Raw genomic sequence first — 19,162 nt, forward strand, 5'->3', positions numbered from 1 at the left:
TGCTTAACTCAGTACCACTACTCCATTCAACTTGACATTGGACACTGCACTTCTTTGGGTCCTCCGGCATACAGCTGCCAAATGTCAAATTGATTGGATGAACGGTTCACGAGATATATAACGTGTGTCTGTCTGTATTTGTACGTATGTGTGTGTCACTAGGGGTTCAGACGATAGAAGCACGCTATGAAGTCTGACCCAAGCCAACACACAGAAACAGCAGTATTGTTAAACACAAAGTGTTATTTATTATTCAGGGGATTTACACCAAAGTCAGTCAGATAATAGTTATTCCCAATCGGGGCTTTTTCAAACAAACAATAAGGAATATGGCAGTCGCTCTCCTATTTTTTGCCTATAAAGGAGAAAGAAAAGCTACGATCAGTCGCTCAACAAGAATAAATGACAGGGAAATACAGTGGAGTGTTCGCTTACTGCCCGATGAGAGAGATTTCCTTCCATAAGGAGAGCCAGCGACAAGTGAGACAGAGTCCTGTGCATAAGAGCCAAACAGTTTGATCAGCCAATTCAGCGCAGCTGTCTTCAGCTCGCTAGACAGCGCACAGGTGTCATCACATCAAACTGAGTGAGAATGAAATTAGGGACATACCGGGTGGCTCTGTCCGAGGGGCTGAACTCTGTCATCACTGTGCTGGCTGGCCCTGTATTAACTCTCACCTGATCTGGGGTATTGAGGCTTCACTGTTGTATCGCAGTTCTGGGGCCTTGTTCCAGACCCATAGAGAGAGAGAGTTATGGCATGCTTTGATCTCGCCGCAAAGCGGGCCGCTACGGGCCGCTACGGGCTACAGCTCCAAACATTGGAACCATCTCATTGAGATAGAACGAGCATTTCCGCATTCCATTCTTACAATGGGAGTCAACGCTAGTGTCGTCACTCTCATAATAGATCATGCTACTTGGTTCAGAGTATGGGAAGCCATTGGCGACCCATCATTGATTGGCCTTTAGCCATTAGGGAGAAAGCAACGAGAAAGTGACGACTAGTTGCAGCATCTCCGTCTGTTTATTGACAGCTTTACCAAGCTGTAAAGATTATCTCAGACATTTCAATAAGTGCACTACTTCTGTTTCCACACACACGTTTTTTTTTGTTGAACACAAACACACACCAAAACACACACACACACACACACACACACACACACACACACACACACACACACACACACACACACACACACACACACACACACACACACAGACTCTGGGTGAGTGAGATGCCAGCATTGCAAAACAATATTTGGCTATATATGAATCTGGACTCATTCTACCTACACCGCAATATCCAAACTAATAGGTGACACACCATAGACATTAAATTATATTATGAAAATAACTGCAGATTCAGAAACTGGTCCATGACATTGACAAGTTGGTTGAAGAAAAGAGATCTGGAAGCAGAACGTGATTTAGATGAAATCTCCTCCTGGCTAAAGCAAAAAACAGAGCCAAAAATGTTCAGATTACATCTACAGTATATTTGTCTTCTTTATTAAATACTTGATTGCTTTCTTGCCGACTATTTGCTTAATATTCCTTGGAGTGTGTATGTAAAGATTCTGCCTGGTACCAGGCTGAAATAAGCCTGGTGTGTGTGTGTGTGTGTGTGTGTGTGTGTGTGTGTGTGTGTATGTGTGTGTGTGTGTGTGTGTGTGTGTGTGTGTGTGTGTGTGTTTGTGTGTGTCAGGGTTTCCGCTAGGCATTTTTTGGGCCGGCCACCAGGATAATATTTTACCGGCCAAAGAATACATCGGCCATATACTATAATTAACGTCACATACTGTATGTGTTTGCACTGCATACATGCACCCAACTGATGATTACACTGTTCCTGTTTTTATAGATAACTACATTATATGATCTACTATATCATGCAGAGATGCTTGCCAAAAATGAAATGAATAAAGTGCTCTGCGCGACGAATACCAAAACACCCCTCGCCCCAAATCGCCCCGGGGAAAATCCGGCGGTTCGCCTGGTATTCCTAAACATATCAGTAAACTATGCCTAAACCTAACCTTATTCCTAATCTTAACCTCAGTAAAACTATACCTAATCCTAAACCTATTTCTACCCTTATCCTAGTAAAACAAATACAAGAATACAAGAACCGCTGGTCCGCCTGAAAAATGGGGGCGAGGGTGTTTCGGGGCGAGTCCTCCGGTTACCCTGCGCCAGAGCCTTTCCCTGCGCGACACCGTCGCACAGTATAAACAAATTAATATATATTTTGGGCTTTACATCGATTCTCATTCAACCTTGATATGCAAAAGTAGGTTTTGTTTTGTTTTGTTAACGTTAATTATGTGTAGTGTTATGTACTGTAGTACAGCATATAACATGATGATTTAATAATATATTATTATATGTAATAATATATAATATAGGGATGCACCGATGTATCGGCCTTACATCGGAATCGGCCGATATTAGCCTCGTTGACTGCCATCGGCGTATCGGTGAATAACTTGACTTTCACCGATGGCAGTGGCCGATGTTCACTGACTGTGCTTGCTACAGTATGTGTTTTCTGCAGCCTACCAATCTGCAGTTCCAGATTAGATCCCTAGGTGGTGGTATAATACTACACTCACACACCAAAGAACAACTGCACATGCGCAGTAGGTACTACATGCGCTTCATGTTTACATACAATAAAAGAGACAACATCGGCTGTGTGGGATTTCTTCACTGTCTCAGAGAAAGATCACCGTTTAGCAGTTTGCAAGACATGTTCCAATGAGATTTCAAGAGGGGGTAATACCAGCAAGGATTTCAACACCACAAATCTGAAGGGTAATTTAAAAAGTAGACACGTTGAAGAATACAATGATTTCCTGAAAGCTGACCAGAAGCGGCGAGATGCACTGGCTCGTCTGGCTGCCAACACAAGCTCACAACGCATCGCGACGCGTTGTGAGCTTGTATATCTGCTATTTTCACAACGCATCGCGACGCGTTGTGAGCTTGTAGATCTGCTATTTTCACAACGCATCGCGACGCGTTGTGAGCTTGGAGATCTCCTATTTTCACAGCGCATCGCGACGCCTTGTGAGCTTGTAGATCTGCTATTTTCACAACGCATCGCGAGGCGTTGTGAGCTTGTAGATCTGCTATTTTCACAACGCATCGCGACGGTTGTGAGCTTGTAGATCTGCTATTTTCAAACATTTTAGTACTTTTACTTTTGGTACTTTAAGTATATTTTGATGCCAATACTTTTGTACTTTAGGCCTTTTACTTGTGTCAGAGTACTTCTACATTGCAGTATTGATACTTTTACTTAAGTAGAAAATGTGAGTACTTTTTCCACCACTGTCCGTTTGCAACAGAGAGACTGTGGTGACTGAAAGTAAAAAAAAAAGGCTATTTAGCTGGATGTGAAGCAATCTGTCTGTAATCTTCTGTAAGAGTTACATATTAATAAAGAGATTGTTTCATAAATCTTATTGAATTTGTGCTCATTAAAAGTGATACGTGGTAAAGGGCTGTAATCCCTATAATATAAAAAATCTGTGTCCGTGTCCGTCTCTCTCTCTCTCTGTGTTTCTCTTTCGGTCCCCGTGTCTCTGCCAGTGTTGCCATGTCCTGTTATTGTAAGCGACTTTGAGCGAGGAAAATGCCTGTCTTAGAGGCTTTGTTTAGACGCTGGTGTGGGTACAAATGCTTTGTTTGGCACGAAAATTACGGACATATCAGCGTGAGTGTGGTGGGAATACGGACTTTGCCGCGGTGACTGCGACGAGTCGACGACGTAATGTGTAAGTACTCTTCGACATTTTGGCTAACGCTAAACGGTGCTAAAGGGTCTCCCCTTCCGGTCTCCCCTTCCCCACATGGTAATGTGTGGGGAATTTGTGTTGGACGGATTTAATTATGGTCTGAGGAGGCAAATGTGTGTTGAGCAATGAAAAGTGGACGAATAACTGCGTGAATGAATTGCGCACGTTGTGGCTGGTGTTGTAGTGACATGTGAGATGCTGTTGTCGTTATTTCGCCGAAACAAATGAAGTGGCTTCAGTGGCACCACCTGAAGAGAGCTGTACTCTCAAATGTATATTAGATAGTTTCAGGCAACGTTTTGACCACTAAATGGTCTTCATCAGGTCTGATACATTACATATGGGAGGCGTGTTTTATACAAAAAGACAGGTACGTCACAATAAGAGGTAGCTGTAGTTGTAATAGTAATTGACCACCCTGAAGACCCTTTATTGTGGTCAAAACGTTGCCTGGAACTATTAAATACATTTTCTACTGGGAGCAAACAGTGTGTGGACTTCCCCTCTTTTCCTCTAATTCTTTTAACTATTGTTGTCCAGCACCTGATATGTTTTTTTGGGATGTGCGTGCCTAAAATAAAATAAATTGCCATTTGCCCCAGACACCATTCTATTGATTAGTATTTTATTCTTAAAGCAGGTGAATACAGAAACTATCAGATCTACATCTTCTATTTTGGCTACTCTTAAAAAAAAAGGAAACGTATATATCATTGCCCTCAGAATCCATGATTTTATAAAAAATCTGTTACTTTTAGAGCGTGGCTCTGACAGATGCTAAGCTATCTATAAGAGGGTCTGCATGTCTGCCCAGAGCTAATCTCACAAACGGCTGAACCAATCAAACAGCAAATTGATGTTGATCAGGTACTAGGCACTAAGTTTTGTTAGAAGATTCAACTTTACCTTTTATTTTAATGGAAGTCAGTAGGGCTTGGATTCTACAAATCCGGGCATGGAAAATGTAGTCTTTTAGAGCCAAGCCAAGAGGAAACGAAGGACGGTCAAAGTGGAAGAAACTTTGACCAAATCTTATCATATGTCATAGACTGATCACATGAAGCCACACCATTATTGGACCCTGTCTTGTTTATAATGGATGACTCGATTCATTCAATTATAACTGTTGCACCGCAACATCCCGGCCCCTCCAGGTTCTGGAATGCGATCCCGGGCACGGCCAATTCAGCAGCATATGAATAGCATAGCTTGGGTAACAAAGTCATCAAGTAAGTACGGCGAGCTCATGGTGTTGTATTCCACCTCCATCTCTCTAGGGTCTAGAGCAGTGTTCCTCACCCTTTTCAAATTTCAAGGACCCACAGGTTGATAAGCATAAGGCCACGGACCCCCATTGATACCATGTTTTATCTCTGATACACCAATCTACACTATGAAATCCTCAGTGTTGATTTAACTCTGAAGAGGGTACAAATGGAAGCAATTCCATTCAGATGCCTGGTTGGTCCTCGGAACCGACTTTGAGAACCAGGAGTCCAGCAAATTGAAAAGCGATAGACACCCTTGTTCTTGGCAGCCATAGCTGAATGGGTAGAGAGAGGCCACCTGGGAAACAAAAGGGCCCAGGTTTGATTCCCGTCTATGTGTTGAGTTGTCCCTGAGCAAGACACTTAACTCATCATCATTCAAGGACCCCAACGGAAACAAGTCCGCAAGGACTTTTTTGGTCGGACCTTTTAGACAAAAGTACTATAAATGTAACTGTGTTGTTTTACATTCTTTTGCCTAATAAAAATTTCAATCAATCAATCAATAACTGCTCCCTCCCGAGCAATCATAGCCATCTGAACGGCCATCAGCTGGGTGAAGCTGAAAACTGAATCCCCCCTGAGGGATTAACAAGGTAATAAGCCACTTACATCTCGTCCAGATCATAGTCCTCCTGAGCATAGGTCCCAACGGTAACGTTCAGCGGCTTCACGAACGCTCCGTACCTGTTCTGGCATTCAAAGTACCGTTTTCCGTTGACGCTCCCGTCGTGCTTTCCGAGGGGCTCGTCGTACCTGACGCCCACCCAATAGCCCGTCTTGAAATCCGTCACGCCCACATACATAACCGTGCCAATCTTGTCGGATTGCCCCGGGATCTGCACTCGGCAGCGGTCACCGACGGCGATGTTGCCCGCGGCCGCCTTCTCCTTCGCCGCCTCCAGAGCGGCGATCTCCGCCTGCTTCTTTGCGATCTCTCCTTCGTTGAAGAAGCGTCCGACCTTGGCTTTCTTCAGGAATGACCTGGCGGAGTCTTTTCTCCTGGCGTAGGCGTCGTCCGAGATTTCGAATTTCTCCACCTGCGACAGGTCGGTGAACTCGCCCTTCTGAGCGCCGCTGCGGTCGGTCACGTGTATCCTGCAGTCGTCGTCCACGTGGTAGGACCCCAGCAGGGCCTCGTTGTCGTCGAGCTTTTGCAGGAAGGTGTCGGCGATGCTGAACAGCTCCAGGTCCATGGAGGAGGCGGGCGTACCCACAATCATTTCCAACTTGCCCTTTAATTCCGCTACGCTGATGCCTCGGTTAAACTTGCGGTTCGACTCGAACGAGGAGAGCGTCGACGTGAGGCGCAGGGCCACCGTGGGATTGGACACGATTGTAACTTCACCGTCCATTTGAGGCGTTACGCAGATAACCATAGAAATGTCTGTATGGCACTCCTTTGATGATGAAAAGCAGCGTTGAGCAGCTATATATACAGTGCCTGTGGTAAGACCATGTGATTGTACTGCTGACGTCACAGTCGTGACATCCTAGACGACTGACGTCAGTGACTGGCCTCCAAGCGTAGATGGGTAGAGTAACCAAAAACTGTACTCAAGTAGAAATACTGCTGTTTTAACTTTTATACTTTTTAGTAGTGAAAGAGTTAATTGGGATATGTGGTATATCCCAATTAATATGTAACCCTTATTTTTGACCCAGTGCCAATGTCTAAGCTGTAATCCTGGGCGCTACTCTCCCTCGCCTGGGGAGAGCCCCGAACTGAGCTCATGCTTCCTTCAACGCATGAGGAGTTAGCAAACCGCTTCTTATCACCTGACAGGGGGGAGTTTCCCCGGTAGGACGTACCGTAGTGTGTGGAAGGAACACGTTATTCCAACCAGTTCCTTTCCCCTCCATCAGGCGCCCCGGCTGACCAGGGGGAGGCAGTATAGAGACCAAGATTACTGCATGTTTTTGTGAGGGTATCTACCCTAGGAGACACGGGGAGAACATGCAAACTCCACACAGAGAGGCCCTTTTATCAACCCTACCTAAGGTAAGGGCACTGATGACTCGGAGGAGAGAACACGCCCCCAATGCCCACAGCGTCCCCGGCGGGAATCGAACCCAGTGCCTTCTAGCTGTGAGGCGCCAGCGCTACCGACTGTGCCACCGTGCCCCCCAAGTACTGCTGTTTTAACCGATTAAAGGAGTAGTTCACCCCAAAAATTACTTATGTTCTATCAATTACACACCCCATGAAGCCTTGAATTCATGGAGATTTGTTTTGTTTTTGTTGCATTCCTGAGCCAATCATTTGGTCAATAGGAGACTCAGTAGGAGACTCTTTGAGTCTCCAATTGAAGACTCCGCCGGTCATCAAATTATTGGCTGAGGAATGCGACAAAACAAAAACAAAAAATTGGGTGAACTACTCCTTTAAGACCTGAGGCCAATTCTACAAATACCTTCTAAATGAGTAGTTCTCAAACTCGCCCACAACTCGACCTCCTCCATGGACCTGGAGCTGTTCAGCATCGCCGACACCTTCCTGCAAAAGCTCGACGACAACGAAGCCTTGCTTGGGTCCTACCCATATAATAGAGTTTTTGCGGATTGCCCCGCCCCCAGCTATTCATTTCTATGAAAGTGCTCAGAGGCGTTTTGAAGCACCTGGAAGTCTGATGGAAGTAGAAATATTGGGTTGATATTGAGTCGTTTAGAGTGGCCATAGAGCAGCCATAGAGTTATGAGCATGCGCACAAACGGGAGATGCAGTAGCATTTTAAGTGCATTCTCAGATTTGACCACCAGGCTTGGCCGCTTCACTGTTCTACCGGGGTTCTGGGGGCTTGGTCCTACCATGTGGACGATGACATACAAATTTCAACTTCCTGCTGATTTTACTATTTGAAGATTCGGATCCGCGGATCCAGAATTGTCTCCTTACTAAAAATAGCAAAATCAACAGGAAGTTAAATTTTTTATTAAAAAACAAACACTTCTGGGTTTTGTGATGTTCTCTATTATCTGAATTAACTTTGTTTGCGTTCGTTGATGGGCTAAAAGAGTGACTTTGAGAGCTGTTTTACCATACAATGTAAGTCAATGAGGAGCACATTTTTAAATATCAATTCCTAATCAATGGAGCAATTATTTTGTATTTCTTGTCCACCATTGGAGTTACATCATGGCAAGGTAACTACACAACCCAAACCTCTACAAAAGTGGTCTTGCCCTTTAAGGCTGCTATCAAAGCAAACCTGGGTTTATAGTCTAGAAGCCTAACCCCATTGTTTTACATTATCGAAACGAAGCGGATAAAAGCGCCACATTTTTTATGAGGCTTCTTTGGGACCTACTGATGGATTCTAGCCTTGGGTACCAAACTTTATTTTGAAAAGTATCCATACAATTATCCATATCAATATCCATTAAAAAACAGTCCGTTTCACTTTTTGGCCTATAACTCTTGAACCGTATGTCATAGCATGGACTCCTTGCTTGGATCATCATGCAACTTCCCATATAGGTCCCGCCCATTTCCGATTTCAAGATTTTCCGCCATTTTGCGTTATCTTCAAAACACATATTTTGCTATTACTCCTGCAAATTTGGTCCAAAACTCACACAAATCGGCACACACTCTTTTTCTTTAGTCATGTGATCAAGATTTATCAGTCAGATTTTTCATACTCCCTTCGGATTGGCTACGATTGGCTTCTGCAATTTGTGGGAGGGTCCGTTTGGCAAAAAATCATGAACACAGCATCCTATTTGTCCCAAATGTTTATCATTGAGGGGCCACTAATAAACGCAGAGCCAATGCCATTTCACTTCCACCCATAGGGGGCGCAACAAATTCTACAAATGTCACTGATTTTGCACCAAATTAAATACAAATGGTCTTGTGAGTCATGTGACAATGACCGTCCAACAGGCTTTTGATATTCCATACTGTTTGCCTGTAATTGGCTTCAAAGAAAAAGCATTTGATGAGTATGCAGATGACGTTTTCATCCCTTTTATCTGCTGAAGCAGCTGCAGGAAACCAAGCGGTTGGATGTTGTATGGGACACATATATCCCAGATAGTTTGAAGGAGTCCACCCGCGAAAAGAGAGGACAAGGTGTTTGCAGGAAAGTGTCAGGTCAGACAAAGCTACCAGGCAATTGGATGGATTTTCTTCGTGACCCAACAAATAAGAGGGAGCTGTTTGCCTTTTTGACTTCCAGAGCTGAAAAGTTCAACTGGCCACCATCCAAAGCTGTGTATCTCACATCAGGGCAAGCTGTGTCTTTTTTTTTGTTCCAGTAGTACCATGACCTGTTGCAATCATGAGGAGGCAGACACCAGGATTCTGGTTCATGTACGGAATGCACTGGAGCAAGAAGCAAAAACTATCCTAGTGCGTACTGTGGACTGATATCATAGTGATCCTTGCAGGCTTGTTCCATGATTTAGTTACGATTCAACCTTTGGCTGACATCTGGGTGGATTTTGGCATGGGCAAAAATACAGACTTTACCACATCAACAACATGTGTACATTTCTGGGGGAGCCAAAATCTCATGCTCTGCCTATGTTCTGTGCATTGTCAGGTTGTGACACAACATCTGCTTTTCACAGTAAGGGTAAGAATTCAGCTTGACATGCCTGGCAAGCCCATGATGATGTCACAGAGATACTTGTCAGTCTGGCCAAACATCCCTTCTAGCTGCTGAATGTTGACAGTCAGCAGTTCCAGAAGCTTGAGAGACTGACGGTTATCCTGTATGACAAATCCAGTCCTTTCAGCTCCATCAACCAGACTAGAAAAGAACTCTTCTGTCATGGGAATAGGTTGATGGAGAAACTGCCACCCACCCAAGATGCACTACTTCAACATGTTAAGCAGGCGGTGTATCAAGCAGGCATCTGGGCGACCAGCCTACAAACAAAACAAGTTATTCCTTCCCCACATGAGTATGGATGGACCAAGGAATCGGAGGCATGGGTGCCAGTTTGGATGACAATTCCAGAAGTCTCCAGAGCATGCAGAGAGCTGATCAAATGCTCTTGTAAAGGGGACTGTTCCACCTGCAAATGTGGCAAATCAAATGTGGATTGTTCACCACTTTGCAATTGCAAATGTTTGACTCACAAGACCATTTTGTACTTAATTTGGTGCAAAAACAGTGATATTTGTAGAATTTGTTGCGCCCCCTATGGGTGGAAGTGAAATCGCATTGGCTCTGCGTTTATTAGTGGCCCCACAATGATACGAATTTGGGACAGATAGGACGCTGTGTTTATGATTTGTGGCATTTTTTGCCAAATGGACCCTCCCACAAATTTCAGAAGCCAATCGTAGCCAATCTGAAGGAAATATGAAAACTCGGACTGATACATCTACATCACATGACCAAAGACACAGTGTGTGCCGATTTGTGTGAATTTTGGATTTAATTTGTAAGAGTAATAGCAAAATATGTGTTTTGAAGATAACGCAAAATGGCGTAAATCTTGAAATCGGAAGCGGGACCTACAGTATATGGGAAGTTGCGTGATGATCCAAGGAGTCCAGGGCAAAATGCTATATTTGATGCTATGACCTACGGTTCAAGAGTTATAGGCCAAAAAGTGAATCGGCCTGTTTTTTTAATGGATATTGATATGGATAATTGTATGGATACTTTTCAAAATAAAGTTTGGTACCCAAGGCTGGAATCCATCAGTAGGTCCTAAAGAAGCCTTGTAAAAAAATGTGCGCTTTTATCCGCTTCGTTTCAATAATCTTGCTAAGCTATCCCACTATTATGCAGAGTATGTGAACGGAGTGGAGCGGGGGGAAATGCTGCTCCACGCTCCAGGGGGCTGTTGTCACGATTGCTATTCGCTCATGATTTTATCTTTATCTGATTATCTATAGGGAGCTGGTTGGTGCGCTTGGAGCAGTCAGAAGCATAGGAAGGAACTAAGCCATTGATAGAAGTAAAAACAATATAAAGAAGCACTTTAAAATCAATCATTTGTTTCACTGGCAGCCAGCGAAGAGAAGATACAATAGGAGTGATATGTTCAGTCCTCCATGTTGTTACTTGAACAGAACGGGCCGTTTTTCTAAAGTGTCTGGTGTTGATTTGTCATGTCAAATAATGAGGCTAGAAGGATCAATGTTTGAATTGAATTCAAGGCTTCGCGGGGTTAGTAGCCTAATTGATAGAAGAAAAGTCATTTTGGGGGTGAACTATCCCTTTAAGTACATCAGTACAGTTTTACATCAACCCAAGATGTTCAGACAGGAATGACTCAATATAATAGAGAATCAATGTCATAGTTGAACAATTATTTGCTCCTCATTATATTGATGACTAAACGTGCCTTTTCATGTTTCACCTGTTGGTCATCTCCAGCTCAAAGACGGTTAACACCTTCATCTCTAAAAGTTTGGCCAGGGCACTGCTGAGAACGGGCCCTGACATGCTGTTGATGAAGCTGCTCCACACAGAAAGCAGTCTGTCAGCAAGAAGAGTGTGTGCTGAACTTGAACATTTGAATCCCCCATGCAACTTCACTCAAAGGAATGACTTTAATAAAACAACTTAATAAAATAAAAAAACTGTAACAACTTGAAATACATATTTAATTAAATACATGTTTTTATGAAATAAGAGCTCCAGTGGCGCAATCGGTTAGCGCGTGGTACTTATATGACAGTACATTGTAGGGCAATGCCGAGGTTGTGCGTTCAAGCCTCACCTGGAACAGTGTAGTTTTTCTCAACATCAATTGATTGAATTGCATATTTATATATCTTTTCCTTTTATTTTTTCTTCCTTTGTACCATTTGTTTGTTGTTTTGTTGCTTAAAAGTTGATTATCAAAGTGGGGTCCGGGGACCCCCAGGGGTCCTTGAGGGAGTTCCAGGGGGTCCTCAGTCAAATAATAGATACAAGGAACCAAATGGACCCTGATGGGTCTGTAACTCAGAGAGTGTACAAGTTTCATAACTCTGAGAGTGTACATTTGTACACTCTCAGAGTTAAATCAACATTGATTTTACAATATAAATTGGGGTCCCAGAGATAGAAATTAATAGGGGGTCCGTAGCATAATTAATGTCAAACTGGGGGCCCTCTTGAAATTAAAATGGTTGAGAATCACTGCTAGAGCCGTAAAAATATTCTCCTATGGGGGTCCCTGGCATATTTTTTCAAATGGGAGTCCACGAGCTAACAAGTGTCACTTTAGGGGTCCTTGACACATAAAGTTTGAGAATCACTGGCTTAGCTGTAAATGTTTTTTACACGGACCACAATGGAAACAAGTCCTTGGCTTTTTTGTGATTTTCCATTAGACTCTTTGTAACGTACGGCAATCGGTCCAACGGCACCGGAGATAAGCTGTTAACAGACGGACGGACGAACACACGGACAGACAGGGGCAAAAACATAGTCTCGGCCACACCTTCGGCCTGGCGGAGACAATAATATGCCCATAACCGCCCCCTCACACTAAACTGAGTTTAGCTTGCCATGAAGCACTCACAGAATAATGTGCTAGGTGTTTAAATCCAATTTTCCAATAATTTTTTAAGGAGGAATCGTTGCAAGACCCATGCTCAAGTACCAGTCAGACCTGTGACATCTATTCTGTGATATCTAATACCAATAGAAGCATATTGGGGGATTTTGGCAAATGTTTTCGAGGCGCTATCCACACGTTTAGCTGTGTTGCTCATTCCACAAATGCACGATACTTGCACGTTATACCTTGTTTTAAAGGTGACTAATCAGCGATAAAAATGATATAAAATACAATACCAATTGGTATTACTGAAGGGGAGAAATAATCGACCGAACTTTTTGTGGGCAGTTTATACATATTTTTATAAATATAAATACAAAGACAGAACAGGAGCTCCAGTGGCGCAATCGGTTAGCGCGTGGTACATATATGACAGTACATTGTAGAGTAATGCCGAGGTTGTGAGTTCAAGCCTCACCCTGGAGCACCTTCTGTATACATTTTTCTCGCAACATGAATTGATTGAACTCAGGCGTATTTTTTTTTTTACTGAAGCCAATAAGGAAGTACCACATTCCCTGCAGTTCTCAATAATGGCCACATAGACATCAAATTGCAGCTTAAGCCCCTGCCCTTTTATGATCTACATAAGCTGTTCCATTCACCGGCGTTCTCTCTCTCTCTCTCTCTCTCTCTCTCTCTCTCTCTCTCTCTCTCTCTCTCTCTCTCTCTCTCTCTCTCTCTCTCTCTCTCTCTCTCTCTCGCGCATGCGTGGTAACGTCCCAACTGTCAGACAGGGTGCTGAGGTTGACAGCTGTTACACTGAAGGTGTAAAAAAGTTAAAAGGTGCAGTAAGTGCTACCTGATAGCCTTTTATAGCTCTATATTCTGATAGTAATCATAGTATTTGTTCAGCAACAGTGTTAACTAGCTCTATAGTCTGATAGTAATCATAGTATTTGTTCAGTAACTGTTACTAAATAGCTCTATATTCTGATAGCAATCATAGTATTTGTTCAGTAACTGTTAAATAGCTCTATATTCTGATAGCAATCATAGTATTTGTTCAGTAACTGTTACTAAATAGCTCTATATTCTGATAGCAATCATAGTATTTGTTCAGTAACTGTTAAATAGCTCTATATTCTGATAGCAATCATAGTATTTGTTCAGTAACTGTTACTAAATAGCTCTATATTCTGATAGAAATCATAGTATTTGTTCAGTAACTGTTAAATAGCTCTATATTCTGATAGCAATCATAGTATTTGTTCAGTAACTGTTACTAAATAGCTCTATATTCTGATAGCAATCATAGTATTTGTTCAGTAACTGTTACTAAATAGCTCTATATTCTGATAGCAATCATAGTATTTGTTCAGTAACTGTTACTAAATAGCTCTATATTCTGATAGCAATCATAGTGTTTGTTCAGTAACTGTTAAATAGCTCTATATTCTGATAGTAATCATAGTATTTGTTCAGTAACATGAGTCTCTTTTTATCCAGTGAGTAGAGAGAGAACCCATACAGGATAAATAAGTGAAATAGGAAGTGTATGACATGAAGAAAAGAGCAGACAAAACTGGAACTGGAACACTATAAAATAAAACAAAATAAGTTGTTAATTTAGCTATTGTTTTGCATGTTTGTTTTGATTAAAAAAACACTTCACCCATTTTCAACCTTAGGCCCTCAACTCATAGGCCGCCATTATCGCATTAATGCGATCTAATAAATAGCGCGCCTGGCCGCCAAGATCGCATTAATGCGATCTATGGTCTTTTTTGATCTTTATGCTCTGATCACGCTATTCTGTAATGAATCACTTTAAGTTTCAGGTTCCACTTAATTCACCCACCACTGCATCCGGTTTCATGACTTGGGTTCCGTTTCCGGTTTTCATTTTTTTCCCCCCAGTCATTTTCGACCATAATAGGGAAACAAACGGTTTTTCACACGGTATAAAAAACGATCGGAGACCTCCCCTTCTAAAATCTATGGTCTGGGTGACGAACAGTCATCCCCGTCGTGTATCACATCGTAATTTTCGCCGATCAGAGAATCTGAGACCACTTCACATCCGATTTGCTGTATTTGACTGTTTGAGTGGGTGTGGGGGGGGGGCGAGTGTGTCAGCGAGCTGATCAAGCTGGGTATTTGCTGCTCTCTAGTGGTGGAACGATCAAAACGATTCAAATGTCCAGCTAGACCTTATATATGTAAATTAAATAACAATATAACAAAACAAAAAAACACGAAAATCGCTGGCAAGGGCAGCTATGAACGAGGTTTTAACTCTGGCAGTCAATGTTAATGCTCATTATAATATGACATTTAGCTGTCTACTCACTCTGTGTCTCAGAGGAGGGCTGTGTCTCAGCCTCACACAAAAGCATCAAAAGTAGCCTAGCACAGTGGTTCTCAAACCTTTTCATGTCAAGGACGCCCAAATTGACACTTATTAGCCCGCGGACCCCCCATTTGAAAAGATAAGCCAGGGTCCCCCATAAGAGAAGATTTTTACGGCTCTAGCAGTGATTCTCAACCATTTTAATTTCAAGGGCCCCAGTTTGACATGCATTAGGCTGCGGACCCCATTTAATGGCATCTCTATCTCTGGGACCCCAATTTATATTGTAAAATCAATGTTAATTTAACTCTGAGAGTGTACAAATGGAACCAAATGGACCCGTTAGGGTCCATTTGGTTCCATTTGTACGCTTTCAGAGTTACAGACCCATAAGGGTCCATTTGGTTCCTATCCATCATTTAGCTGGGGACCCCCTGGAACCCCCTCAAGTACCCCTGGGGGTCCCCGGACCCCACTTTGAGAACCAATGGCCTCGCAGATCCACAAGCTGGAAATGCGGTGCAAAGTGATGACTGCACCGGTCTGCGTGAAACTTTGCACGCACACTACCATTGAGGCCAAGGAAAAAACTCTGCCCTGCATGTTTCACATCGGCCTTTTATAGCGTCACCAGGAGGCAGATTTTTGCGAAATTTGTAATATTACTCCTACAAATGTTGTCCAAACGTCACACAAATCGGTACACATTATCTCTATAAGTCATGTGATCAACACTGATCTGTCCGATTTCTCATATTCCATCCTGATTGGCTAAGATTGCCATCTAAAGTTTGCAGGAGTGGCTCGTTTTGAAAAAAAAAGCCTCAAATCCTGAACACAGATTGCCGTGAAACTTTGCACACATATTCCCACTAGGCCGTGGAAGAAATGCCACCCTTTTCACATTGTCCTGTTATAGCGCCACCAGGAGGCAGAATTTTGCAAATTACAAATGTTGTCCAAGCATCATGCAAATCGGTACACATTATCTCTAGGCAAGTGATCAAGACAGATCTGTCCAATTTTTCATATTCCATCCTAATTGGCGAATTCCGAACATTGCTGGCCCACAATAACCTATACCTGACCTGGCGGAGACATGTGCTCCGAGGAGCACCTTTTCTAGATATTATTGCCAGACCCAGAATATTTCCTAGTACTTTATAAAATCAGAGCACTACGTCACGCCGGACTTCGCATGACGTGTCAGCCTGTGCGAAGTCCGGCCATTCAGATTTCAACCACTAGGGGTCTGGCAGTACCAGGTCTCCTGGTTCCCTTGTTTTATGGAGGTCAGCTGGCACTAAATATTTTCTGATGGGGGTCCAGGGCTAGGTTTTTTTTTATTTTTATTTTTTAATGAATCTTCACTTTAAATCACATTATTGATGACCCTATCAGCCACAGAAAGACACAGCTCTGTCTTCTCGTGTACTAAATGTTTATTTTCCCCACAGGCAATAGTAAGAGTGTCCCTATAGGCAGATATACACAGACAAAATGACCACGACTTACTTGGTAACCCAGGGCCAGCATTTCTGTAGCTCACAGGCTACATACAGTATGAGACAAATAGAGGAGCTGACACATGGACAAGCAGACAGTGGGCGGTCACTGTGCTCAGGCTAGCAGCCTGCAAAGTTCAGTCTGAGTTCTTTACCGCCTCACCTCTGATAAAGCAAGTGGAAACGTCAAAAGGCATTTGCTTCATCCCCCCCTAGGTTCCTTTCTTCTTCAATGTATAAAAAAAAGGACAAACAGAAATAAAGAATAAGTAGCACAGCCAAACAGTGGAGGGACAGGCTGGATGTGCAGGTCTACTCCAGCACCACGGTGCCACCTGCTGCCTCCAGGGCTGCTTTCAGTTTCTCTGCCTCCTCATTGGAAACGTTGGCCCGGATCTCCTGCGGGAGGCCTCTACCAGTTTCTTAGCCTGCGCTAGATTCAAGCCTTGGATGCAGTTCTTTACTTCTTTTATAAGTTTAACTTTCTCAGCTGCTTTCATTTCTGTCAATTTTACCGTAAAAACGGTCTTCTCTTTCTTGACAGGGATTTCCTCCTCCTCTGCGGCCTGAGCAGGGGCTCCCGCAGTCATAGCTCCCATCGGCATCATTCCAACATCTTGAATATTGAGGGTTTTCTTGAGGAGCTCATTGGCTATGTCATTGACCAGCTGTTGAATTTTGGGCGGATATTGTTTGGGTGCTCCATCTAGTGGAGGGGTGGCGATGGCAGCATCACAATGAGTGGCCGGACTGGTCTTGAGTAACCTAAGAGCACACAGTGCCGGCGTCTGCCTCTGAAGGTCTTGCCGGTGTAGATTGGCTGAGATCCGCAGCGCGGTCCGTATACAGCGTCTGGTGCAATACATCCTATTTTAATATAAAGTCCCCCGGAACCTCTCTAGTCCGCCCGCTGGTCTAATGGTCAGACTGGATCAGATCCTTCTCTCCTCAGTCAAAAGCACCTGGCGTCCTCCGCTCTATTCCTCGTCAGGGCTAGGTATGCCAGGTATCTCCATGTATAGCCGTCTAGGAGAGATTCTATGATGTCGGACTTGTGGAGGTTGATTGTCTCCATCTATGGGGATCTCCAGATATGGGAAGGTTGGGATCGACTGGGTCACTAAAGGTCGGGACTGAATGGATCATTCATCCCCTTATATAGGTTTCAGGGCATCCTGCCATGATCCACCTTGCAGTGTTATCCATCTATGGCTAATACTGGCAAATATGCCCAGAATGTTCTTTACACTTGTCATTTAATACAACAGTGAAAACTCATTCTTCAAAAACAGGCAACAGCATATTAAAGGTCAAATGTGATCTTATTTTAAATTCCACCAACCAGAAGTCAAACACTTACTTTCCCATAACTTGACAAAGCCCTCTTATTTTGTTTTGAAGTCCACCGACCGAATTATTTTCCTATAATTTGCCAATACTACTCTTAATTTGAAGCCCATTGACCGAAAGTGAAAGGATTACGCTCGTCTGACTTGACGAACGTGCTAAGCTTAAACTAATATAAACTATCATCGGAAACGTATTGAGAAACCAACGTAAACAGTAAAGCTTTTCACACAGAAGGCTTTATGAGAGGTTTGCAGCATTCTTATTTTCAATTGTCGTTTATGTTTATTAATTAATTTGCAGTGAGAGGCAGATCAGTGAGCTGCACTGTGGGACAGACAAAGTCCCGTGAAACTAACGCGGTGCTGGAGTTGAATAGTTTTGGAAGTTTTTCTAAGTGACTCACAGGTAAAGAAGGCTTAAAACAAGCTATTATGGTGAGGTACACGACACTGGCTGCCTTTAGCTGAAGCCTAACCTCGCGTCACTAGGCTTTCCACCACGGAAAAAGCTGAAGCTCAGCATGGTGCGAGGGATAGCGGGTAGCGTCTATCTACACTGTATAGACTCTACCCGCAAAATGTAACGATATACTGTTGTAGATTATATATCGTTACATTTTGCGACGCGGTTAAAACAATCAACATTTTTATATTGACTTTAAAGCCCTGATGCACGCAGCATACTTTCCTCCTGTGAGGGTGCACTGGACGTGTGTGATGAAAACACAACAGTTCTTCGGTCAATCCTGGGCACTGGAAAATTTTGTCTCCCCCCCCCCCCCCCCGAGGCAGAGGCAAAATTGGTCTGCCTGAAACCCTGGTTAGTCATAGATTTACAAAACCTTTAGAAAACCTTTTTTAAACCCTGTTGAGCAAATCTTTAGATTATTCTGATTCTTTTACATTAATAACAGTGTAAAAATTAACAATTATATTGGTGTTTAAATCACGTTTGAAAACGCACTTGTTCTCCTTGGCGTTTGAAAATTCAGATTGAGAAGCTGCTGTTTCCTCCAGGCAGTGTGTCAAATGTTGTCCTGTTTCTTGTGTGTTGTTTTTTGCTCTTGTTTATTTTAGTATTTTGTTACTGAGTGTACAGCACTTTGGTTCAACACGTTTTTTTATTTATTTTTTATCTCACGATTTTTGTAACCCATTTTTCACCTAGTGCCAATTGTCTAAGTAATTCTGGGCGCTACACTCCCTCTGCCAGCCTAGGGAGAGCCTAGAGCCGAGCTCATGCCTCCTTCAATGCATGAGAGCTAGCAAGCCGCTTCTTATCACCCGACAGGGGGGAGGTTCCCTGGTTAGACGTAGCGCGTGGAAGGAACACGTTATTCCAACCAGTTCCTTTCCCCTCCATCAGGCGCCCTGGCTGGGGGGAGGCAGTATAGAGACCAGGATTACTGCATGTTTTTGTGAGGGT

The 19,162-nt window shown here is 43.3% G+C and overlaps 1 protein-coding gene and 1 pseudogene across 2 annotated transcripts; both read right to left on the reverse strand.

Moving 5' to 3' along the window:
• Positions 1 to 5,682: 5,682 nt before the first annotated feature.
• LOC308093714 (tubulin-folding cofactor B-like) lies at positions 5,683 to 6,429 on the reverse strand (the record flags this gene model as incomplete). The annotated part of the gene is made up of 1 exon (XM_080440044.1): positions 5,683 to 6,429. The coding sequence occupies one exon, from the start codon at positions 6,427 to 6,429 to the stop codon at positions 5,683 to 5,685; it is 747 nt and encodes a 248-aa protein (XP_080296170.1).
• A 9,942-nt stretch (positions 6,430 to 16,371) lies between these two features.
• Positions 16,372 to 17,366, reverse strand: LOC308093715 (large ribosomal subunit protein bL12m-like; annotated as a pseudogene). Its single transcript has one exon. The product of its transcript is annotated as a large ribosomal subunit protein bL12m-like (transcript).
• Between the last annotated feature and the right edge of the window lie 1,796 nt (positions 17,367 to 19,162).

The sequence above is a fragment of the Gymnoscopelus braueri genome (assembly GCF_963280865.1).
Source record: "Gymnoscopelus braueri genome assembly, chromosome: 10".
Classification (NCBI taxonomy): Eukaryota; Metazoa; Chordata; class Actinopteri; order Myctophiformes; family Myctophidae; genus Gymnoscopelus; species Gymnoscopelus braueri.